The 27353-nt window shown below is 35.6% G+C and overlaps 1 protein-coding gene across 1 annotated transcript in view; it reads right to left on the reverse strand.

The window, feature by feature from the left end:
* The window catches only part of LOC118382582 (C-myc promoter-binding protein-like), a 144215-nt gene that overhangs the window by 75493 nt on the left and 41369 nt on the right, over positions 1-27353 (reverse strand). Inside the window, exons 6-10 of the mRNA XM_052501501.1 lie at positions 15972-16141; positions 15271-15509; positions 918-984; positions 609-667; positions 206-350 (exon numbers count right to left, since the gene is read on the reverse strand). Of these exons, the coding sequence (XP_052357461.1) occupies positions 206-350; positions 609-667; positions 918-984; positions 15271-15509; positions 15972-16141 (680 nt within the window). The remainder of the gene's footprint in view (positions 1-205; positions 351-608; positions 668-917; positions 985-15270; positions 15510-15971; positions 16142-27353) is intronic.

Genomic DNA, 27353 nt, shown 5'->3' on the forward strand with positions numbered 1-27353 from the left:
CATGCCGTTTTTAAAAAATATTTTTTTAAACTGTAGATGAGCATTAGCTGATGTACTGTCCTGGTGGACCTTAGTGGCTCAGTGGGTAAAGAGCCTGCTGTTAACCATGCCGAGGTTATGGGTTCCATTTCCATGGAGATCACGTGCACACACACACACACACACACACACACACACACACACACACACACACACACACACTCACCGACACCAGGGCCTCTGTAACACTGGTCAGTACGGCCGGTCTGAGAGAGTGGACCAGGATCTTGTGTTCTGTTACGGCCAGCACCAGCAGAGTGGTCGCGTTCTTCGGGCCCAGGTTAAGGAGCAGAGTGGAGAGACGACCACCACTGAGAGAGAGAGAGAAGTCAAATTCAGAATGAACAGATTGGAGCCATGTTGTTCACGGGTCACAGTGAATCCTTACTGTCTGTCCTGTCTGTCTGTCTGTCTGTCTGTCTGTCTGTCTGTCTGTCTGTCTGTCCAGTCTGTCTGTCTGTCCAGTCTGTCTGTCTGTCCAGTCTGTCTGTCCGTCTGTCCGTCTGTCCGTCTGTCCGGCTGTCTGTCTGTCTGTCTGTCTGTCTGTCTGTCCAGTCTGTCTGTCTTACCTGAGAGGCAGAGGGGAGGAGACAGGCTGGCTCAGCATCAGACTATCATGCGGAGACAGCTGTAGAGCACACAGAGAGTTGACATAGGCATCAGCAGGAAGAGGGGCAAAGTTCAATGCTCTACAGTAGCTACGGCAACACGACCAGATCACACAGTCAGTGATTTTCACAGCTCAACCCAAAGAAGAGACAACGGGCTGACTGTATTGGAGTAGCATTGTACAGATGATCAAAATGGTCAAGTCATATTGACGGTGTTTCTACAACGTTAAACATCACTTTCATATTTGCCCAGAGACTTCATCTCACCTGTAGCAGGATGCGTGGTCTCTGTGACGAGGGGAACGGGACTTTGTGCATGAAGTGGGAGATGTGCCTGTTGGACAGAGAGACATGACAGGTTAGATAACACGGTTCGATAGGTATTGTGACACTGTCTCAGACGATATCTGGAAAAAATGGATAAGTGTGAGAAACATGACAGAAAAAAAATCAACAAAACCACAGTCCCAATCAAATCACATGTTATTGGTCGCATAGACACATTTAGCAGATGTTATCGCAGGTGTAGTGACATGCTGGTGTTTCTAGCTCCAACAGTGACATGCTGGTGTTTCTAGCTCCAACAGTGACATGCTGGTGTTTCTAGCTCCAACAGTGAAATGCTGGTGTTTCTAGCTCCTACAGTGAAATGCTGGTGTTTCTAGCTCCTACAGTGAAATGCTGGTGTTTCTAGCTCCAACAGTGAAATGCTGGTGTTTCTAGCTCCAACAGTGAAAATGCTCCAACTGGTGTTTCTAGCTCCTACAGTGAAATGCTGGTGTTTCTATCCAACAGTGAAATGCTGGTGTTTCTAGCTCCTACAGTGAAATGCTGGTGTTTCTAGCTCCAACAGTGAAATGCTGGTGTTTCTAGCTCCAACAGTGACATGCTGGTGTTTCTAGCTCCAACAGTGAAATGCTGGTGTTTCTAGCTCCTACAGTGAAATGCTGGTGTTTCTAGCTCCAACAGTGAAATGCTGGTGTTTCTAGCTCCAATAGTGAAATGCTGGTGTTTCTAGCTCCTACAGTGAAATGCTGGTGTTTCTAGCTCCAACAGTGAAATGCTGGTGTTTCTAGCTCCAACAGTGAAATGCTGGTGTTTCTAGCTCCAACAGTGTAATGCTGGTGTTCCTAGCTCCAACAGTGAAATGCTGGTGTTTCTAGCTCCTACAGTGAAATGCTGGTGTTTCTAGCTCCAACAGTGAAATGCTGGTGTTTCTAGCTCCAATAGTGAAATGCTGGTGTTCCTAGCTCCAACAGAGAAATGCTGGTGTTTCTAGCTCCAACAGTGAAATGCTGCTGTTTCTAGCTCCAATAGTGAAATGCTGGTGTTTCTAGCTCCAACAGTGAAATGCTGGTGTTCCTAGCTCCAACAGTGAAATGCTGGTGTTTCTAGCTCCAACAGTGAAATGCTGGTGTTTCTAGCTCCAACAGTGAAATGCTGGTGTTTCTAGCTCCAACAGTGAAATGCTGGTGTTTCTAGCTCCAACAGTGAAATGCTGGTGTTTCTAGCTCCAACAGTGAAATGCTGGTGTTTCTAGCTCCAACAGTGAAATGCTGGTGTTCCTAGCTCCAACAGTGAAATGCTGGTGTTCCTAGCTCCAACAGTGAAATGCTGGTGTTTCTAGCTCCAACAGTGAAATGCTGGTGTTTCTAGCTCCAATAGTGAAATGCTGGTGTTCCTAGCTCCAACAGTGAAATGCTGGTGTTCCTAGCTCCAACAGTGAAATGCTAGTGTTCCTAGCTCCAACAGTGAAATGCTGGTGTTCCTAGCTCCAACAGTGAAATGCTGGTGTTCCTAGCTCCAACAGTGAAATGCTGGTGTTCCTAGCTCCAACAGTGAAATGCTGGTGTTCCTAGCTCCAACAGTGAAATGCTGGTGTTCCTAGCTCCACCAGTGAAATGCTGGTGTTCCTAGCTCCTACAGTGAAATGCTGGTGTTCCTAGCTCCAACAGTGAAATGCTGGTGTTTCTAGCTCCAACAGTGTAATGCTGGTGTTCCTAGCTCCAACAGTGAAATGCTGGTGTTCCTAGCTCCTACAGTGAAATGCTGGTGTTCATAGCTCCTACAGTGAAATGCTGGTGTTCCTAGCTCCAACAGTGTAATGATGGTGTTCCTAGCTCCTACAGTGAAATGCTGGTGTTCATAGCTCCTACAGTGAAATGCTGGTGTTCATAGCTCCTACAGTGAAATGCTTGTGTTCCTAGCTCCAACAGTGTAATGCTGGTGTTCCTAGCTCCAATAGTGTCATGCTGGTGTTCCAAGCTCCAACAGTGAAATGCTGGTGTTTCTAGCTCCTACAGCGAAATGCTGGTGTTCCTAGCTCCAACAGTGAAATGCTGGTGTTCCTAGTTCCAACAGTGAAATGCTGGTGTTTCTAGCTCCAACAGTGTAATGCTGGTGTTCCTAGCTCCAACAGTGTCATGCTGGTGTTCCTAGCTCCAACAGTGAAATGCTGGTGTTTCTAGCTCCAACAGTGTAATGCTTGTGTTCCTAGCTCCAACAGTGTCATGCTGGTGTTCCTAGCTCCAACAGTGTAATGCTGGTGTTTCTAGCTCCAACAGTGAAATGCTGGTGTTTCTAGCTCCAACAGTGTAATGATGGTGTTCCTAGCTCCAACAGTGAAATGCTGGTGTTTCTAGCTCCAACAGTGTAATGCTGGTGTTTCTAGCTCCAACAGTGTAATGATGGTGTTCCTAGCTCCAACAGTGAAATGCTGGTGTTTCTAGCTCCAACAGTGTAATGCTGGTGTTTCTAGCTCCAACAGTGAAATGCTGGTGTTCCTAGCTCCAACAGTGAAATGTTGGTGTTTCTAGCTCCAACAGTGTAATGCTTGTGTTCCTAGCTCCAACAGTGTAATGTTGGTGTTCCTAGCTCCAACAGTGTAATGATGGTGTTCCTAGCTCCAACAGTGTAATGCTGGTGTTCCTAGCTCCAACAGTGTAATGCTTGTGTTCCTAGCTCCAACAGTGTAATGCTGGTGTTCCTAGCTCCTACAGTGAAATGCTGGTGTTTCTAGCTCCAACAGTGAAATGCTTGTGTTCCTAGCTCCAACAGTGTAATGCTTGTGTTCCTAGCTCCAACAGTGTAATGCTGGTGTTTCTAGCTCCAACAGTGTAATGATGGTGTTCCTAGCTCCAACAGTGTAATGCTGGTGTTTCTAGCTCCAACAGTGAAATGCTGGTGTTCCTAGCTCCAACAGTGAAAAGCTCCAACAGTGTAATGCTGGTGTTCCTAGCTCCAACAGTGTAATGCTGGTGTTCCTAGCTCCAACAGTGAAAAGCTCCAACAGTGTAATGCTTGTGTTCCTAGCTCCAACAGTGTCATGCTGGTGTTCCTAGCTCCAACAGTGTAATGCTGGTGTTTCTAGCTCCAACAGTGAAATGCTGGTGTTTCTAGCTCCAACAGTGTAATGATGGTGTTCCTAGCTCCAACAGTGAAATGCTGGTGTTTCTAGCTCCAACAGTGTAATGCTGGTGTTTCTAGCTCCAACAGTGTAATGATGGTGTTCCTAGCTCCAACAGTGAAATGCTGGTGTTTCTAGCTCCAACAGTGTAATGCTGGTGTTTCTAGCTCCAACAGTGAAATGCTGGTGTTCCTATCTCCAACAGTGAAATGCTCCAACAGTGTAATGCTTGTGTTCCTAGCTCCAACAGTGTAATGCTGGTGTTTCTAGCTCCAACAGTGTAATGATGGTGTTCCTAGCTCCAACAGTGTAATGCTGGTGTTCCTAGCTCCAACAGTGTAATGCTTGTGTTCCTAGCTCCAACAGTGTAATGCTGGTGTTCCTAGCTCCTACAGTGAAATGCTGGTGTTTCTAGCTCCAACAGTGAAATGCTTGTGTTCCTAGCTCCAACAGTGTAATGCTTGTGTTCCTAGCTCCAACAGTGTAATGCTGGTGTTTCTAGCTCCAACAGTGTAATGATGGTGTTCCTAGCTCCAACAGTGTAATGCTGGTGTTTCTAGCTCCAACAGTGAAATGCTGGTGTTCCTAGCTCCAACAGTGAAATGTTGGTGTTTCTAGCTCCAACAGTGTAATGATGGTGTTCCTAGCTCCAACAGTGAAATGTTGGTGTTTCTAGCTCCAACAGTGTAATGCTGGTGTTCCTAGCTCCAATAGTGTCATGCTGGTGTTCCTAGCTCCAACAGTGAAATGCTGGTGTTCCTAGCTCCAACAGTGAAATGCTGGTGTTTCTAGCTCCAACAGTGAAATGCTGGTGTTCCTAGCTCCAACAGTGAAATGCTTGTGTTCCTAGCTCCAACAGTGTAATGCTTGTGTTCCTAGCTCCAACAGTGTAATGCTTGTGTTCCTAGCTCCAACAGTGTAATGCTGGTGTTTCTTGCTCCAATAGTGTCATGCTGGTGTTTCTAGCTCCAACAGTGAAATGCTGGTGTTTCTAGCTCCAACATTGCAGTAATATCTAACATCCCCAAAATAAATAAATAAACTATAGACAGTATATAATGGTGTTTATAGACAGTATATAATGGTGTTTATAGACAGTATATAATGGTGTGTATAGACAGTATATAATGGTGGATATAGACAGTATATAATGGTGGATATAGACAGTATATAATGGTGTGTATAGACAGTATATAATGGTGTGTATAGACAGTATATAATGGTGTGTATAGACAGTATATAATGGTGTGTATAGACAGTATATAATGGTGTGTATAGACAGTATATAATGGTGTGTATAGACAGTATATAATGGTGTGTATAGACAGTATATAATGGTGTGTATAGACAGTATATAATGGTGTGTATAGACAGTATATAATGGTGTGTATAGACAGTATATAATGGTGTGTATAGACAGTATATAATGGTGTGTATAGACAGTATATAATGGTGTGTATAGACAGTATATAATGGTGTTTATAGACAGTATATAATGGTGTGTATAGACAGTATATAATGCTGTGTATAGACAGTATATAATGCTGTGTATATACACTATAGACAGTATATAATGGTGTGTATAGACAGTATATAATGGTGTGTATAGACAGTATATAATGGTGTGTATGGACAGTATATAATGGTGTGTATAGACAGTATATAATGGTGTGTATAGACAGTATATAATGGTGTGTATAGACAGTATATAATGGTGTGTATAGACAGTATATAATGGTGTGTATAGACAGTATATAATGGTGTGTATAGACAGTATATAATGGTGTTTATAGACAGTATATAATGGTGTGTATAGACAGTATATAATGGTGTGTATAGACAGTATATAATGGTGTTTATAGACAGTATATAATGGTGTGTATAGACAGTATATAATGGTGTGTATAGACAGTATATAATGGTGTTTATAGACAGTATATAATGGTGTGTATAGACAGTATATAATGGTGTTTATAGACAGTATATAATGGTGTGTATATACACTATAGACAGTATATAATGGTGTGTATAGACAGTATATAATGCTGTGTATATACACTATAGACAGTATATAATGGTGTGTATAGACAGTATATAATGGTGTGTATAGACAGTATATAATGGTGTGTATAGACAGTATATAATGGTGTGTATAGACAGTATATAATGGTGTGTATAGACAGTATATAATGGTGTGTATGGACAGTATATAATGGTGTGTAAGTCGCTCTGGATAAGAGCGTCTGCTAAATGACTTAAATGTAAATGTAAATGTATAGACAGTATATAATGGTGTTTATAGACAGTATATAATGTTGTGTATAGACAGTATATAATGGTGTTTATAGACAGTATATAATGGTGTTTATAGACAGTATATAATGGTGTGTATAGACAGTATATAATGGTGTGTATAGACAGTATATAATGCTGTGTATAGACAGTATATAATGGTGTTTATAGACAGTATATAATGGTGTTTATAGACAGTATATAATGGTGTGTATAGACAGTATATAATGCTGTGTATAGACAGTATATAATGCTGTGTATATACACTATAGACAGTATATAATGGTGTGTATAGACAGTATATAATGGTGTGTATAGACAGTATATAATGGTGTGTATAGACAGTATATAATGGTGTGTATAGACAGTATATAATGCTGTGTATAGACAGTATATAATGCTGTGTATATACACTATAGACAGTATATAATGGTGTGTATAGACAGTATATAATGGTGTGTATAGACAGTATATAATGGTGTGTATAGACAGTATATAATGGTGTGTATAGACAGTATATAATGGTGTGTATAGACAGTATATAATGGTGTGTATGGACAGTATATAATGGTGTGTATAGACAGTATATAATGGTGTGTATAGACAGTATATAATGGTGTTTATAGACAGTATATAATGGTGTTTATAGACAGTATATAATGGTGTGTATAGACAGTATATAATGCTGTGTATAGACAGTATATAATGGTGTGTATAGACAGTATATAATGGTGTGTATAGACAGTATATAATGCTGTGTATATACACTATAGACAGTATATAATGGTGTGTATAGACAGTATATAATGGTGTGTATAGACAGTATGGACAGTATATAATATAAGGAAGTTGCTAACTAGCGTTAGCGCAATTGCTAAGTAGCATTAGCATAATGACTGGGCTAGCAAATACCATAGACTTCCAGTCATAAAAATGTTATCCAGGAGTTCATCTGACTCTGGGGAAGTAGATAAAGGGCCTCATTGCCCAAATCCCAAAGTATCCCTTTATTCATTAATTTAATAATAATTAATATTAATGTGGAGATATTATTACATATTATTAAATATTATTAAATATATTAAATATATTATAGGTACTTAGTTTAAAACTACTTCGGGATCGGTGTCCCTTCCACGAGACGGTTGAGCTATCGTAGGCTAATGCAATTAGCATGAGGTTGTAAGTAACAAGAATATTTCCCAGGACATAGACATATCTGATATAGGCAGAAATCTTAAATTATTGTTAATCTAACTGCACTGTCCAATTTACTGTAGCTGTTACAGTGAAAGAATACCATGCTGTTGTTTGAGGAGAGTGCATAATTTTCAACATGAACAGTTATTCATTAACAAATTAGGCACATTTGGGCAGTCTCGGGACAACATTTTGAACAGATATGCAATGGTTCATTGGATCAGTCTAAAACTTTGCACCTGGGCTGGAATAATACATTATGGTCTTTCTTTTACATTTCAAAGATGATGGTACTAAAAAAAATAATGTTTCTTTGTATTATCTTTATCCATATCAATTGTGTTATATTCTACTACATTCACATTCACATTTCCATAAACTTCAAAGTGTTTCCTTTCAAATGGTACCAGGCAGTTAGATTTGGGTATGTCATTTTAGGCAAAACTTGAAAAAGGGGCTAATCCTTGAGAGCACGAATTAGTGCTATTAGTAGTTGTAGCAGTAGTTATATTAGTAGTTGGAGTAGTAGTTATATTAGTTGCATTAGTAGTTGTAGCTGTAGTTATATTAGTGTTATTAGTAGTTGTAGTAGTAGTTATAGTAGTTGTATTAGTAGTTATATTAGTTGCATTAGTAGTTGTAGCAGTAGTTATATAAGTTGTATTAGTAGTTGTAGTAGTAGTTATATTAGTGTTATTAGTAGTTGTAGCAGTAGTTATATTAGTGTTATTAGTAGTTGTAGCAGTAGTTATATTAGTTGCATTAGTAGTTGTAGCAGTAGTTATATTAGTTGTATTAGTAGTTGTAGTAGTAGTTATATTAGTGTTATTAGTAGTTGTAGCAGTAGTTATATTAGTGTTATTAGTAGTTGTAGCAGTAGTTATATTAGTGTTATTAGTAGTTGTAGCAGTAGTTGTAGTAGTTGTATTAGTAGTTGTAGTAGTAGTTATATTAGTGTTATTAGTAGTTGTAGCAGTAGTTATAGTAGTTGTATTAGTAGTTATATTAGTTGCATTAGTAGTTGTAGCAGTAGTTATATTAGTAGGTGTAGCAGTAGTTATATTAGTGTTATTAGTAGTTGTAGCAGTAGTTATATTAGTTATATTAGTAGTTGTAGCAGTAGTTATATTAGTTGTATTAGTAGTTGTAGTAGTAGTTATATTCGTGTTATTAGTAGTTGTAGCAGTAGTTATATTAGTGTTATTAGTAGTTGTAGCAGTAGTTATATTAGTGTTATTAGTAGTTGTAGCAGTAGTTATATTAGTAGTTGTAGCAGTAGTTATATTAGTTGTATTAGTAGTTGTAGCAGTAGTTATATTAGTAGTTGTAGTAGTAGTTATATTAGTGTTATTAGTAGTTGTAGCAGTAGTTATATTAGTGTTATTAGTAGTTGTAGCAGTAGTTATATTAGTGTTATTAGTAGTTGTAGTAGTAGTTATATTAGTTGTATTAGTAGTTGTAGTAGTAGTTATATTAGTGTTATTAGTAGTTGTAGTAGTAGGTATATTAGTTGCATTAGTAGTTGTAGCAGTAGTTATATTAGTTGTATTAGTAGTTGTAGCAGTAGTTATATTAGTGTTATTAGTAGTTGTAGCAGTAGTTATATTAGTTGCATTAGTAGTTGTAGCAGTAGTTATATTAGTTGTATTAGTAGTTGTAGCAGTAGTTATATTAGTGTTATTAGTAGTTGTAGTAGTAGTTATATTAGTGTTATTAGTAGTTATAGCAGTAGTTATATTAGTTGTATTAGTAGTTGTAGTAGTAGTTATATTAGTGTTATTAGTAGTTGTAGCAGTAGTTATATTAGTGTTATTAGTAGTTGTAGCAGTAGTTATATTAGTGTTATTAGTAGTTGTAGCAGTAGTTATATTAGTGTTATTAGTAGTTGTAGCAGTAGTTATATTAGTGTTATTAGTAGTTGTAGCAGTAGTTATATTAGTTGTATTAGTAGTTGTAGCAGTAGTTATATTAGTTGCATTAGTAGTTGTAGCAGTAGTTATATTAGTTGTATTAGTAGTTGTAGTAGTAGTTATATTAGTGTTATTAGTAGTTGTAGCAGTAGTTATATTAGTTGTATTAGTAGTTGTAGCAGTAGTTATATTAGTTATATTAGTAGTTGTAGCAGTAGTTATATTAGTTGTATTAGTAGTTGTAGTAGTAGTTATATTAGTTGCATTAGTAGTTGTAGCAGTAGTTATATTAGTGTTATTAGTAGTTGTAGCAGTAGTTATATTAGTTGTATTAGTAGTTGTAGCAGTAGTTATATTAGTGTTATTAGTAGTTATATTAGTGTTATTAGTAGTTACATTAGTGTTATTAGTAGTTGTAGCAGTAGTTATATTAGTTGTATTAGTAGTTGTAGCAGTAGTTATATTAGTGTTATTAGTAGTTGTAGCAGTAGTTATATTAGTTGTATTAGTAGTTGTAGCAGTAGTTATATTAGTTGTATTAGTAGTTGTAGCAGTAGTTATATTAGTGTTATTAGTAGTTGTAGTAGTAGTTATATTAGTTGTATTAGTAGTTGCAGCAGTAGTTATATTAGTGTTATTAGTAGTTGTAGCAGTAGTTAGTGTTATTAGTAGTTGTAGCAGTAGTTATATTAGTGTTATTAGTAGTTGTAGTAGTAGTTATATTAGTTGTATTAGTAGTTGTAGTAGTAGTTATATTGTTATTAGTAGTTGTAGTAGTAGGTATATTAGTTGCATTAGTAGTTGTAGCAGTAGTTATATTAGTTGTATTAGTAGTTGTAGCAGTAGTTAGTTAGTGTTATTAGTAGTTATTAGTAGTTATATTAGTTGCATTAGTAGTTTAGCAGTAGTTATATTAGTTGTATTAGTAGTTTAGCAGTAGTTATATTAGTGTTATTAGTAGTTAGTAGTAGTTATATTAGTGTTATTAGTAGTTATAGCAGTAGTTATATTAGTTGTATTAGTAGTTGTAGTAGTAGTTATATTAGTGTTATTAGTAGTTGTAGCAGTAGTTATATTAGTGTTATTAGTAGTTGTAGCAGTAGTTATATTAGTGTTATTAGTAGTTGTAGCAGTAGTTATATTAGTGTTATTAGTAGTTGTAGCAGTAGTTATATTAGTGTTATTAGTAGTTTGCAGTAGTTATATTAGTTGTATTAGTAGTTGTAGCAGTAGTTATATTAGTTGTTAGTAGTTGTAGCAGTAGTTATATTAGTTGTATTAGTAGTTGTAGTAGTAGTTATATTAGTGTTATTAGTAGTTGTAGCAGTAGTTATATTAGTTGTATTAGTAGTTTAGCAGTAGTTATATTAGTTATATTAGTAGTTGTAGTAGTTATATTAGTATTAGTAGTTGTAGTAGTAGTTATATTGTTATTAGTAGTTGTAGCAGTAGTTATATTAGTGTTATTAGTAGTTGTAGCAGTAGTTATATTAGTTGTATTAGTAGTTGTAGCAGTAGTTATATTAGTGTTATTAGTAGTTATATTAGTGTTATTAGTAGTTATATTAGTGTTATTAGTAGTTGTATTAGTAGTTATATTAGTTGTATTAGTAGTTGTAGCAGTAGTTATATTAGTGTTATTAGTAGTTGTAGCAGTAGTTATATATTATTAGTAGTTGTAGCAGTAGTTATATTAGTTGTAGCAGTAGTTATATTAGTGTTATTAGTAGTTGTAGCAGTAGTTATATTAGTTGTATTAGTAGTTGTAGCAGTAGTTATATTAGTGTTATTAGTAGTTGTAGCAGTAGTTATATTAGTGTTATTAGTAGTTGTAGCAGTAGTTATATTAGTTGTTAGTAGTTGTAGTAGTAGTTATATTAGTAGTTGTAGTAGTTATATTAGTTATAGTAGTTGTATTAGTTATATTAGTGTTATTAGTAGTTATATTAGTGTTATTAGTAGTTATATCAGTGTTATTAGTAGTTGTAGTAGTAGTTATATTAGTGTTATTAGTAGTTGTAGCAGTAGTTGTAGTAGTTGTATTAGTAGTTGTAGTAGTAGTTATATTAGTGTTATTAGTAGTTGTAGCAGTAGTTATATTAGTGTTATTAGTAGTTGTAGCAGTAGTTATATTAGTGTTATTAGTAGTTGTAGTAGTAGTTATATTAGTGTTATTAGTAGTTGTAGCAGTAGTTATATTAGTTGTATTAGTAGTTGTAGCAGTAGTTATATCAGTTGTATTAGTAGTTGTAGCAGTAGTTATATTAGTGTTATTAGTAGTTATATTAGTGTTATTAGTAGTTATATTAGTGTTATTAGTAGTTGTAGTAGTAGTTATATTAGTGTTATTAGTAGTTGTAGTAGTAGTTATATTAGTGTTATTAGTAGTTGTAGCAGTAGTTATATTAGTGTTATTAGTAGTTGTAGCAGTAGTTATATTAGTGTTATTAGTAGTTGTAGCAGTAGTTATATTAGTGTTATTAGTAGTTGTAGCAGTAGTTATATTAGTGTTATTAGTAGTTGTAGCAGTAGTTATAGTAGTTGTATTAGTAGTTGTATTAGTAGTTATATTAGTGTTATTAGTAGTTGTAGTAGTAGTTATATTAGTGTTATAAGTAGTTGTAGCAGTAGTTATAGTAGTTGTATTAGTAGTTGTATTAGTAGTTATATTAGTGTTATTAGTAGTTGTAGCAGTAGTTATATTAGTAGTTGTAGCAGTAGTTATATTAGTTGCATTAGTAGTTGTAGCAGTAGTTATATTAGTGTTATTAGTAGTTGTAGTAGTAGTTATATTAGTGTTATTAGTAGTTGTAGCAGTAGTTATATTAGTTGTATTAGTAGTTGTAGCAGTAGTTATATTAGTGTTATTAGTAGTTGTAGCAGTAGTTATATTAGTTGTATTAGTAGTTGTAGCAGTAGTTATATTAGTTGTATTAGTAGTTGTAGCAGTAGTTATATTAGTGTTATTAGTAGTTGTAGCAGTAGTTGTAGCAGTAGTTATATTAGTTGTATTAGTAGTTGTAGCAGTAGTTGTATTAGTAGTTGTAGCAGTAGTTATATTAGTGTTATTAGTAGTTGTAGCAGTAGTTGTAGCAGTAGTTATATTAGTTGTATTAGTAGTTGTAGCAGTAGTTATATTAGTGTTATTAGTAGTTGTAGCAGTAGTTATATTAGTTGTATTAGTAGTTGTAGTAGTAGTTATATTAGTGTTATTAGTAGTTGTAGTAGTAGTTATATTAGTGTTATTAGTAGTTGTAGCAGTAGTTATATTAGTGTTATTAGTAGTTGTAGCAGTAGTTATATTAGTGTTATTAGTAGTTGTAGCAGTAGTTATATTAGTTGTATTAGTAGTTGTAGTAGTAGTTATATTAGTTGTATTAGTAGTTGTAGTAGTAGTTATATTAGTTGTATTAGTAGTTGTAGCAGTAGTTATATTAGTGTTATTAGTAGTTGTAGTAGTAGTTATATTAGTTGTATTAGTAGTTGTAGCAGTAGTTTTATTAGTTGTATTAGTAGTTGTAGCAGTAGTTATATTAGTTGTATTAGTAGTTGTAGTAGTAGTTATATTAGTTGTATTAGTAGTTGTAGCAGTAGTTATATTAGTGTTATTAGTAGTTGTAGTAGTAGTTATATTAGTTGTATTAGTAGTTGTAGTAGTAGTTATATTAGTTGTATTAGTAGTTGTAGCAGTAGTTATATTAGTGTTATTAGTAGTTGTAGCAGTAGTTATATTAGTGTTATTAGTAGTTGTGGCAGTAGTTATATTAGTGTTATTAGTAGTTGTAGCAGTAGTTATATTAGTGTTATTTGTAGTTGTAGCAGTAGTTATATTAGTGTTATTAGTAGTTGTAGCAGTAGTTATATTAGTGTTATTTGTAGTTGTAGCAGTAGTTATATTAGTTGTATTAGTAGTTGTAGCAGTAGTTTTATACGTTGTAGCAGTAGTTATATTAGTTGTATTAGCAGTTGTACCTTTATTTACCTTTATTTTACCTTTACCTTGTACGTTCTTAGTAATATTAGTTAATTGGTATTATTAACAGACAGTAGTTCTCATATTATTATAATACTAATAATAATAATTATTATAATATTATTATTAGCTACTAATTATTATAATCTCCACCCGGCACAGCCAGAAGAGGACTGGCCACCCCACATATGCTCTCTCTGTCACGCCTTGGTCATTGTATCTTGTGTTTTTGTAATATGTTTGGGTAGGCCAGGGTGTGACATGGTTGTGTTGTGACATATGTTGTGTTTCGTATTGGGGTTTGTATTAATTGGGAGTGTGTATTATTAGGGGTGTGTCTAGTTAGGCTTGGCTGCCTGAGGCGATTCCTAATTGGAGTCAGCTGATTCTCGTTGTCTCGGATTGGGAACCGTATTTAGGCAGCCTGAGTGCGCGTTGTATTTCGTGGGTGATTGTACCTGTCTCTGTGTTAGTCACCAGATAGGCTGTAATTAGTTTCACTCGTTTGTTGTTTTCTTCTTCAGTTATTTCATGTACCGCATTTTCTTCATTAAAAGTCATGAGTAACCTACACGCTGCATTTCGGTCTGACTCTCTTCATACAACAGACAAACGACGTTACACTCTCTAATTCTCTCTTTCTTTCTCTCTCGGAGGACCTGAGCCCTAGGACCATGCCCCAGGACTACCTGACATGATGACTCCTTGCTGTCCCCAGTCCACCTGACTGTGCTGCTGCTCCAGTTTCAACTATTATTATTTGACCATGCTGGTCATTTATGAACATTTGAACATCTTGGCCATGTTCTGTTATAATCTCCACCCGGCACAGCCAGAAGAGGACTGGCCACCCCACATAGCCTGGTTCCTCTCCACCCGGCACAGCCAGAAGAGGACTGGCCACCCCACATAGCCTGGTTCCTCTCTAGGTTTCTTCCTAGGTTTTGGGCTTTCTAGGGAGTTTTTCCTAGTCACCGTGCTTCTACAACTGCATTGCTTGCTGTTTGGGGTTTTAGACTGGGTTTCTGTACAGCACTTTGAGACATCAGCTGATGTACGAAGGGCTATATAAATACATTTGATTTGATTTGATATTATTACTAAGAGACAGTAATTCCCATCTTATTTTTAGTTCATGGTTATTATTATCAGACAGTAGTGTCCATATTGTTATTATTAGTTCATTGTTGTTATTATTAGACAATAGTTCCCATATTATTAATATTATTATAAATATATTATTATTATTAGCCTAGTGGTTAGAGCTTTGGACTAGTAACCAGAAGGTTCATATCCCCGAGCTGAAGAGGTACAGATCAGTCGTTCTGCCCCTGAACAAGGCAGTTAAGCCCACTGTTCCTAGGCCGTCATTGAAAATAAGAATTTGTTCTGACTTGCCTAGTTAAATAAAGGTAAAAAATAAAATAAAATAATTATCAAACAGCAGTTCCAATATGATTATTATTATTATTATTGTTATTATTGTTACTAAATATTGTTTTATTTTATTTGTTTCATGTTTTATTTGACACTTGAAAATGAGATTGGAAATTAAATGAAAGCGTGTAGTCTGTGTGTGTGTGTGTGTGTGTGTGTGTGTGTGTGTGTGTGTGTGTGTGTGTGTGTGTGTGTGTGTGTGTGTGTGTGTGTGTGTGTGTGTGTGTGTGTGTGTGTGTGTGTGTGTGCGTGTAGTCTGTGTGTGTGTGTGTGTGTGTGTGTGTGTGTGTGTGTGTGTGTGTGTGTGTGTGTGTGTGTGTGTGTGTGTGTGTGTGTGTGTGTGTGTGTGTGTGTGTGTGTGTGTGTGTGTGTGTGCGTGTGTGTGTGTGTGTTATTCCTCACTTCTCTATGGGCAGAGCATGTGGTCCAGAGATGGAGTATCTGTAGAGAAACGTCAGGAAGTTCCTGAATGAGTCAAAGAACGGCCAGTGTGACAGCAAACAGATGCTCTTGTTAGCGTGAACGCTCTTTGTCCCCTCGCTGCTACTGCACGTGCCCGGTAGCCCCAGCAGAGAACGCTGTCTGTCACTCAGCTGGTCCTCTGGGTACGGCTCATAGAACTGGATGGCAGCTCCATACACCTGGAGAGAGGTAGACGAACACACACACACACACACGCGCACGCACGCACGCGCGCAAGCACACACACACACACACACACACACACACACACACACACACACACACACACACACACACACACACACACACACACACACACACACACACACACACACACACACACACACACACACACACACACACACACACACACACACAAAAGTAACGTATCCCCAAATCCCCAATAATTTGTTCTTAACTGACTTGCCTAGTTAAATAAAGGTCAAATTGATCAAATAAAATATCTATCTGTCCGTTCTGTGTGTCAGAGGAGGCTGGTGGGAGGAGTTTTAGGAGGACGGTTCCATTGTCATGGCTGGAACGGTATCAAACACATTGTGGAAACCCAGCCATTACAATGAGCCCTTCCCCCCTTATAGTTTATCCTACCAGCCTCCTCTGGTGTGTGTGCTTGTACCCACCTTGTCTCCAGAGGCCCCAGTCAGTACAAAGGTAGAGAAGACAGGCAGGGAGTGTTTGGTGTGAGCTGGCCAGAACTCAATGCTAGCTCCCATGGGCAGACAGAACAGAGGAACAGACTCCGGCAAGGGAAAAGACTCATCGTCCTCCTCTGGGTACCTACACAACAGACCTAGAGAGAGAAATCAGACCTACACAACAGACCTAGAGAGAGAAATCAGACCTACACAACAGACCTAGAGAGAGAAATCAGACCTACACAACAGACCTAGAGAGAGAAATCAGACCTACACAACAGACCTAGAGAGAGAAATCAGACCTACACAACAGACCTAGAGAGAGAAATCAGACCTACACAACAGACCTAGAGAGAGAAATCAGACCTACACAACAGACCTAGAGAGAGAAATCAGACCTACACAACAGACCTAGAGAGAGAAATCAGACCTACACAACAGACCTAGAGAGAGAAATCAGACCTACACAACAGACCTAGAGAGAGAAATCAGACCTACACAACAGACCTAGAGAGAGAAATCAGACCTACACAACAGACCTAGAGAGAGAAATCAGATATAATATTACACATATTCTGTTCTATTACACTGTCTTTCTAATATACTGTCCTATTACACTGTCTGTCTAATATTCTGCCCAATTCCACTGTCTAATATCCTGTCCTATTCCACTGTCTGTCTAATATTCTGTCCTATTACACTGTCTGTCTAATATTCTGTCCTATTACACTGTCTAATATCCTGTCCTATTACACTGGCTAATATTCTGTCCTATTACACTGGCTAATATTCTGTCCTATTACACTGTCTGTCTAATATACTGTCCTATTACACTGTCTGTCTAATATTCTGCCCAATTCCACTGTCTAATATCCTGTCCTATTACACTGGCTAATATTCTGTCCTATTACACTGGCTAATATTCTGTCCTATTACACTGTCTGTCTAATATACTGTCCTATTACACTGTCTGTCTAATATTCTGTCCTATTACACTGTCTGTCTAATATTCTGCCCAATTCCACTGTCTAATATACTGTCCTATTACACTGTCTGTCTAATATTCTGCCCAATTCCACTGTCTAATATACTGTCCTATTACACTGTCTGTCTAATATTCTGTCCTATTACACTGTCTGTCTAATATTCTGTCCTATTACACTGTCTGTCTAATATTCTGTCCTATTACACTGGCTAATATTCTGCCCTATTCCACTGTCTGTTCAATACTCTGTCCTATTACACTGTCTTTCTAATATTCTGTCCTATTACACTGTCTTTCTAATATTCTGTCCTATTCCACTGTCTGTCTAATATTCTGTCCTATTACACTGTCTGTCTAATATTCTGTCCTATTACACTGTCTGTCTAATATTCTGCCCAATTCCACTGTCTAATATACTGTCCTATTACACTGTCTGTCTAATATTCTGTCCTATTACACTGTCTGTCTAATATTCTGCCCAATTCCACTGTCTAATATTCTGTCCTATTACACTGTCTGTCTAATATTCTGCCCAATTCCACTGTCTAATATACTGTCCTATTACACTGTCTGTCTAATATTCTGCCCAATTCCACTGTCTAATATACTGTCCTATTACACTGTCTGTCTAATATTCTGTCCTATTACACTGTCTGTCTAATATTCTGTCCTATTACACTGTCTGTCTAATATTCTGTCCTATTACACTGGCTAATATTCTGCCCTATTCCACTGTCTGTCTAATATTCTGTCCTATTACACTGTCTGTCTAATATTCTGTCCTATTCCCCTGTCTGTCTAATATTCTGTCCTATTACACTGTCTGTCTAATATTCTGTCCTATTACACTGTCTGTCTAATATTCTGTCCTATTACACTGTCTGTCTAATATTCTGTCCTATTACACTGTCTGTCTAATATTCTGTCCTATTACACTGTCTGTCTAATATTCTGTCCTATTACACTGTCTGTCTAATATACTGTCCTATTACACTGTCTGTCTAATATACTGTCCTATTACACTGTCTGTCTAATATTCTGTCCTATTACACTGTCTGTCTAATATTCTGTCCTATTACACTGTCTGTCTAATATTCTGTCCTATTCCACTGTCTGTCTAATATTCTGTCCTATTACACTGTCTGTCTAATATTATTTCCTATTACACTGTCTGTTCAATATTCTGTCCTATTACACTGTCTAATATTTTGTCACTGTCTGTCTAATATTTTGTCCTATTACACTGTCTGTCTAATATTCTGTCCTATTACACTGGCTAATATTCTGTCCTATTACACTGTCTGTTCAATATTCTGTCCTATTACACTGTCTGTCTAATATTCTGTCCTATTACACTGTCTGTCTAATATTTTGTCCTATTACACTGTCTGTCTAATATTCTGTCCTATTCCACTGTCTGTCTAATATTCTGTCGTATTACACTGTCTGTCTAATATTCTTTCCTATTACACTGTCTGTCTAATATTCTGTCCTATTACACTGTCTGTTCAATATTCTGTCCTATTACACTGTCTGTTCAATATTCTGTCCTATTACACTGTCTGTCTAATATTCTGTCCTATTACACTGTCTGTCTAATATTTTGTCCTATTACACTGTCTGTTCAATATTATGTCCTATTACACTGTCTGTCTAATATTCTGTCCTATTACACTGTCTGTCTAATATTCTGTCCTATTACACTGTCTGTCTAATATTCTGTCCTATTACACTGTCTGTCTAATATTTTGTCCTATTACACTGTCTTTCTAATATTCTGTCCTATTACACTGTCTGTCTAATATTCTGTCCTATTACACTGTCTGTCTAATATACTGTCCTATTCCACTGTCTGTCTAATATTCTGTCCTATTCCACTGTCTGTCTAATATTATGTCCTATTACACTGTCTGTCTAATATTCTTTCCTATTACACTGTCTGTCTAATATTCTGTCCTATTACACTGTCTGTTCAATCTTCTGTCCTATTACACTGTCTGTTCAATATTCTGTCCTATTACACTGTCTGTCTAATATTTTGTCCTATTACACTGTCTGTCTAATATTCTGTCCTATTACACTGTCTGTCTAATATTCTGTCCTATTACACTGTCTGTCTAATATACTGTCCTATTACACTGTCTGTCTAATATTCTGTCCTATTACACTGTCTGTCTAATATTCTGTCCTATTACACTGTCTGTCTAATATTCTGTCCTATTCCACTGTCTGTCTAATATTCTGTCCTATTACACTGTCTGTCTAATATTATTTCCTATTACACTGTCTGTTCAATATTCTGTCCTATTACACTGTCTGTTCAATATTCTGTCCTATTACACTGTCTGTCTAATATTTTGTCCTATTACACTGTCTGTCTAATATTCTGTCCTATTACACTGTCTGTCTAATATTCTGTCCTATTACACTGTCTGTCTAATATTTTGTCCTATTACACTGTCTGTCTAATATTCTGTCCTATTACACTGTCTGTCTAATATTCTGTCCTATTACACTGTCTGTTCAATATTCTGTCCTATTACACTGTCTGTCTAATATTCTGTCCTATTACACTGTCTGTCTAATATTTTGTCCTATTACACTGTCTGTCTAATATTCTGTCCTATTACACTGTCTGTCTAATATTTTGTCCTATTACACTGTCTGTCTAATATTTTGTCCTATTACACTGTCTGTCTAATATTCTGTCCTATTACACTGTCTAATATTCTGCCCTATTCCACTGTCTGTCTAATATTCTGTCCTATTACACTGTCTGTCTAATATTTTGTCCTATTACACTGTCTGTCTAATATTTTGTCCTATTACACTGTCTGTCTAATATTCTGTCCTATTCCACTGTCTGTCTAATATTCTGTCCTATTACACTGTCTGTCTAATATTCTGTCCTATTACACTGTCTGTCTAATATTTTGTCCTATTACACTGTCTGTCTAATATTCTGTCCTATTACACTGTCTGTCTAATATTCTGTCCTATTACACTGTCTGTTCAATATTCTGTCCTATTACACTGTCTGTCTAATATTCTGTCCTATTACACTGTCTGTCTAATATTTTGTCCTATTACACTGTCTGTCTAATATTCTGTCCTATTACACTGTCTGTCTAATATTTTGTCCTATTACACTGTCTGTCTAATATTTTGTCCTATTACACTGTCTGTCTAATATTCTGTCCTATTACACTGTCTAATATTCTGCCCTATTCCACTGTCTGTCTAATATTCTGTCCTATTACACTGTCTGTCTAATATTTTGTCCTATTACACTGTCTGTCTAATATTTTGTCCTATTACACTGTCTGTCTAATATTCTGTCCTATTCCACTGTCTGTCTAATATTTTGTCCTATTCCACTGTCTGTCTAATATTCTGTCCTATTACACTGTCTGTCTAATATTCTGTCCTATTACACTGTCTGTCTAATATTTTGTCCTATTACACTGTCTGTCTAATATTCTGTCCTATTCCACTGTCTGTCTAATATTTTGTCCTATTCCACTGTCTGTCTAATATTCTGTCCTATTACACTGTCTGTCTAATATTCTGTCCTATTACACTGTCTGTCTAATATTTTGTCCTATTACACTGTCTGTCTAATATTTTGTCCTATTACACTGTCTGTCTAATATTCTGTCCTATTACACTGTCTAATATTCTGCCCTATTCCACTGTCTGTCTAATATTCTGTCCTATTACACTGTCTGTCTAATATTTTGTCCTATTACACTGTCTGTCTAATATTTTGTCCTATTACACTGTCTGTCTAATATTCTGTCCTATTCCACTGTCTGTCTAATATTTTGTCCTATTACACTGTCTGTCTAATATTCTGTCCTATTCCACTGTCTGTCTAATATTTTGTCCTATTACACTGTCTAATATTTTGTCCTATTACACTGTCTAATACTCTGTCCTATTCCACTGTCTGTCTAATATTTTGTCCTATTACACTGTCTGTTCAATATTATGTCCTATTACACTGTCTGTCTAATATTCTGTCCTATTACACTGTCTGTCTAATATTCTGTCCTATTACACTGTCTGTCTAATATTTTGTCCTATTACACTGTCTGTTCAATATTATGTCCTATTACACTGTCTGTCTAATATTCTGTCCTATTACACTGTCTGTCTAATATTCTGTCCTATTACACTGTCTGTCTAATATTCTGTCCTATTACACTGTCTGTCTAATATTTTGTCCTATTACACTGTCTTTCTAATATTCTGTCCTATTACACTGTCTGTCTAATATTCTGTCCTATTACACTGTCTGTCTAATATACTGTCCTATTCCACTGTCTGTCTAATATTCTGTCCTATTCCACTGTCTGTCTAATATTATGTCCTATTACACTGTCTGTCTAATATTCTTTCCTATTACACTGTCTGTCTAATATTCTGTCCTATTACACTGTCTGTTCAATCTTCTGTCCTATTACACTGTCTGTTCAATATTCTGTCCTATTACACTGTCTGTCTAATATTTTGTCCTATTACACTGTCTAATATTTTGTCCTATTACACTGTCTAATATTCTGTCCTATTCCACTGTCTGTCTAATATTTTGTCCTATTACACTGTCTGTTCAATATTATGTCCTATTACACTGTCTGTCTAATATTCTGTCCTATTACACTGTCTGTCTAATATTCTGTCCTATTACACTGTCTGTCTAATATTTTGTCCTATTACACTGTCTGTTCAATATTATGTCCTATTACACTGTCTGTCTAATATTCTGTCCTATTACACTGTCTGTCTAATATTCTGTCCTATTACACTGTCTGTCTAATATTCTGTCCTATTACACTGTCTGTCTAATATTTTGTCCTATTACACTGTCTTTCTAATATTCTGTCCTATTACACTGTCTGTCTAATATTCTGTCCTATTACACTGTCTGTCTAATATACTGTCCTATTCCACTGTCTGTCTAATATTCTGTCCTATTCCACTGTCTGTCTAATATTATGTCCTATTACACTGTCTGTCTAATATTCTTTCCTATTACACTGTCTGTCTAATATTCTGTCCTATTACACTGTCTGTTCAATCTTCTGTCCTATTACACTGTCTGTTCAATATTCTGTCCTATTACACTGTCTGTCTAATATTTTGTCCTATTACACTGTCTGTCTAATATTCTGTCCTATTACACTGTCTGTCTAATATTCTGTCCTATTACACTGTCTGTCTAATATTTTGTGCTATTACACTGTCTGTCTAATATTCTGTCCTATTACACTGTCTGTCTAATATTCTGTCCTATTCCACTGTCTGTCTAATATTATGTCCTATTACACTGTCTGTCTAATATTCTTTCCTATTACACTGTCTGTCTAATATTCTGTCCTATTACACTGTCTGTTCAATATTCTGTCCTATTACACTGTCTGTTCAATATTCTGTCCTATTACACTGTCTGTCTAATATTTTGTCCTATTACACTGTCTGTCTAATATTCTGTCCTATTACACTGTCTGTCTAATATTCTGTCCTATTACACTGTCTGTCTAATATTTTGTCCTATTACACTGTCTGTCTAATATTCTGTCCTATTACACTGTCTGTCTAATATTCTGTCCTATTACACTGTCTGTTCAATATTCTGTCCTATTACACTGTCTGTCTAATATTCTGTCCTATTACACTGTCTGTCTAATATTCTGTCCTATTACACTGTCTGTCTAATATTTTGTCCTATTACACTGTCTGTCTAATATTCTGTCCTATTACACTGTCTGTCTAATATTTTGTCCTATTACACTGTCTGTCTAATATTTTGTCCTATTACACTGTCTGTCTAATATTCTGTCCTATTACACTGTCTAATATTCTGCCCTATTCCACTGTCTGTCTAATATTTTGTCCTATTACACTGTCTGTCTAATATTTTGTCCTATTACACTGTCTGTCTAATATTCTGTCCTATTCCACTGTCTGTCTAATATTTTGTCCTATTCCACTGTCTGTCTAATATTCTGTCCTATTACACTGTCTGTCTAATATTCTGTCCTATTACACTGTCTGTCTAATATTTTGTCCTATTACACTGTCTGTCTAATATTCTGTCCTATTCCACTGTCTGTCTAATATTCTGTCCTATTACACTGTCTGTCTAATATTTTGTCCTATTACACTGTCTGTCTAATATTCTGTCCTATTACACTGTCTGTCTAATATTTGTCCTATTACACTGTCTGTCTAATATTTTGTCCTATTACACTGTCTGTCTAATATTTCTGTCCTATTACACTGTCTGTCTAATATTCTGTCCTATTACACTGTCTGTCTGTCTAATATTCTGTCCTATTACACTGTCTGTCTAATATTTTGTCCTATTACACTGTCTGTCTAATATTTTGTCCTATTACACTGTCTGTCTAATATTCTGTCCTATTACACTGTCTGTCTAATATTCTGTCCTATTCCACTGTCTGTCTAATATTCTGTCCTATTACACTGTCTGTCTAATATTCTGTCCTATTACACTGTCTGTCTAATATTTTGTCCTATTACACTGTCTGTCTAATATTCTGTCCTATTCCACTGTCTGTCTAATATTCTGTCCTATTACACTGTCTGTCTTAATTCTGTCCTATTACACTGTCTGTCTAATATTCTGTCCTATTACACTGTCTGTCTATTCTGTCCTATTACACTGTCTGTCTAATATTCTGTCCTATTCCACTGTCTGTCTAATATTCTGTCCTATTACACTGTCTGTCTAATATTATTTCCTATTACACTGTCTGTTCAATATTCTGTCCTATTACACTGTCTGTTCAATATTCTGTCCTATTACACTGTCTGTCTAATATTTTGTCCTATTACACTGTCTGTCTAATATTTTGTCCTATTACACTGTCTGTCTAATATTCTGTCCTATTACACTGGCTAATATTCTGTCCTATTACACTGTCTGTTCAATATTCTGTCCTATTACACTGTCTGTCTAATATTCTGTCCTATTACACTGTCTGTCTAATATTTTGTCCTATTACACTGTCTGTCTAATATTCTGTCCTATTACACTGTCTGTCTAATATTTTGTCCTATTACACTGTCTGTCTAATATTTTGTCCTATTACACTGTCTGTCTAATATTCTGTCCTATTACACTGTCTAATATTTTGTCCTATTCCACTGTCTGTCTAATATTCTGTCCTATTACACTGTCTGTCTAATATTTTGTCCTATTACACTGTCTGTCTAATATTTTGTCCTATTACACTGTCTGTCTAATATTCTGTCCTATTCCACTGTCTGTCTAATATTCTGTCCTATTACACTGTCTGTCTAATATTCTGTCCTATTACACTGTCTGTCTAATATTTTGTCCTATTACACTGTCTGTCTAATATTCTGTCCTATTACACTGTCTGTCTAATATTCTGTCCTATTACACTGTCTGTTCAATATTCTGTCCTATTACACTGTCTGTCTAATATTCTGTCCTATTACACTGTCTGTCTAATATTTTGTCCTATTACACTGTCTGTCTAATATTCTGTCCTATTACACTGTCTGTCTAATATTTTGTCCTATTACACTGTCTGTCTAATATTTTGTCCTATTACACTGTCTGTCTAATATTCTGTCCTATTACACTGTCTAATATTCTGCCCTATTCCACTGTCTGTCTAATATTCTGTCCTATTACACTGTCTGTCTAATATTTTGTCCTATTACACTGTCTGTCTAATATTTTGTCCTATTACACTGTCTGTCTAATATTCTGTCCTATTCCACTGTCTGTCTAATATTTTGTCCTATTCCACTGTCTGTCTAATATTCTGTCCTATTACACTGTCTGTCTAATATTCTGTCCTATTACACTGTCTGTCTAATATTTTGTCCTATTACACTGTCTGTCTAATATTCTGTCCTATTCCACTGTCTGTCTAATATTTTGTCCTATTCCACTGTCTGTCTAATATTCTGTCCTATTACACTGTCTGTCTAATATTCTGTCCTATTACACTGTCTGTCTAATATTTTGTCCTATTACACTGTCTGTCTAATATTTTGTCCTATTACACTGTCTGTCTAATATTCTGTCCTATTACACTGTCTAATATTCTGCCCTATTCCACTGTCTGTCTAATATTCTGTCCTATTACACTGTCTGTCTAATATTTTGTCCTATTACACTGTCTGTCTAATATTTTGTCCTATTACACTGTCTGTCTAATATTCTGTCCTATTCCACTGTCTGTCTAATATTTTGTCCTATTACACTGTCTGTCTAATATTCTGTCCTATTCCACTGTCTGTCTAATATTTTGTCCTATTACACTGTCTAATATTTTGTCCTATTACACTGTCTAATACTCTGTCCTATTCCACTGTCTGTCTAATATTTTGTCCTATTACACTGTCTGTTCAATATTATGTCCTATTACACTGTCTGTCTAATATTCTGTCCTATTACACTGTCTGTCTAATATTCTGTCCTATTACACTGTCTGTCTAATATTTTGTCCTATTACACTGTCTGTTCAATATTATGTCCTATTACACTGTCTGTCTAATATTCTGTCCTATTACACTGTCTGTCTAATATTCTGTCCTATTACACTGTCTGTCTAATATTCTGTCCTATTACACTGTCTGTCTAATATTTTGTCCTATTACACTGTCTTTCTAATATTCTGTCCTATTACACTGTCTGTCTAATATTCTGTCCTATTACACTGTCTGTCTAATATACTGTCCTATTCCACTGTCTGTCTAATATTCTGTCCTATTCCACTGTCTGTCTAATATTATGTCCTATTACACTGTCTGTCTAATATTCTTTCCTATTACACTGTCTGTCTAATATTCTGTCCTATTACACTGTCTGTTCAATCTTCTGTCCTATTACACTGTCTGTTCAATATTCTGTCCTATTACACTGTCTGTCTAATATTTTGTCCTATTACACTGTCTAATATTTTGTCCTATTACACTGTCTAATATTCTGTCCTATTCCACTGTCTGTCTAATATTTTGTCCTATTACACTGTCTGTTCAATATTATGTCCTATTACACTGTCTGTCTAATATTCTGTCCTATTACACTGTCTGTCTAATATTCTGTCCTATTACACTGTCTGTCTAATATTTTGTCCTATTACACTGTCTGTTCAATATTATGTCCTATTACACTGTCTGTCTAATATTCTGTCCTATTACACTGTCTGTCTAATATTCTGTCCTATTACACTGTCTGTCTAATATTCTGTCCTATTACACTGTCTGTCTAATATTTTGTCCTATTACACTGTCTTTCTAATATTCTGTCCTATTACACTGTCTGTCTAATATTCTGTCCTATTACACTGTCTGTCTAATATACTGTCCTATTCCACTGTCTGTCTAATATTCTGTCCTATTCCACTGTCTGTCTAATATTATGTCCTATTACACTGTCTGTCTAATATTCTTTCCTATTACACTGTCTGTCTAATATTCTGTCCTATTACACTGTCTGTTCAATCTTCTGTCCTATTACACTGTCTGTTCAATATTCTGTCCTATTACACTGTCTGTCTAATATTTTGTCCTATTACACTGTCTGTCTAATATTCTGTCCTATTACACTGTCTGTCTAATATTCTGTCCTATTACACTGTCTGTCTAATATTTTGTGCTATTCACACTGTCTGTCTAATATTCTGTCCTATTACACTGTCTGTCTAATATTCTGTCCTATTCCACTGTCTGTCTAATATTATGTCCTATTACACTGTCTGTCTAATATTCTTTCCTATTACACTGTCTGTCTAATATTCTGTCCTATTACACTGTCTGTTCAATATTCTGTCCTATTACACTGTCTGTTCAATATTCTGTCCTATTACACTGTCTGTCTAATATTTTGTCCTATTACACTGTCTGTCTAATATTCTGTCCTATTACACTGTCTGTCTAATATTCTGTCCTATTACACTGTCTGTCTAATATTTTGTCCTATTACACTGTCTGTCTAATATTCTGTCCTATTACACTGTCTGTCTAATATTCTGTCCTATTACACTGTCTGTTCAATATTCTGTCCTATTACACTGTCTGTCTAATATTCTGTCCTATTACACTGTCTGTCTAATATTCTGTCCTATTACACTGTCTGTCTAATATTTTGTCCTATTACACTGTCTGTCTAATATTCTGTCCTATTACACTGTCTGTCTAATATTTTGTCCTATTACACTGTCTGTCTAATATTTTGTCCTATTACACTGTCTGTCTAATATTCTGTCCTATTACACTGTCTAATATTCTGCCCTATTCCACTGTCTGTCTAATATTTTGTCCTATTACACTGTCTGTCTAATATTTTGTCCTATTACACTGTCTGTCTAATATTC

The sequence above is a fragment of the Oncorhynchus keta genome, unplaced genomic scaffold (genome assembly GCF_023373465.1).
Source record: "Oncorhynchus keta strain PuntledgeMale-10-30-2019 unplaced genomic scaffold, Oket_V2 Un_contig_1381_pilon_pilon, whole genome shotgun sequence".
Lineage (NCBI taxonomy): Eukaryota > Metazoa > Chordata > Actinopteri > Salmoniformes > Salmonidae > Oncorhynchus > Oncorhynchus keta.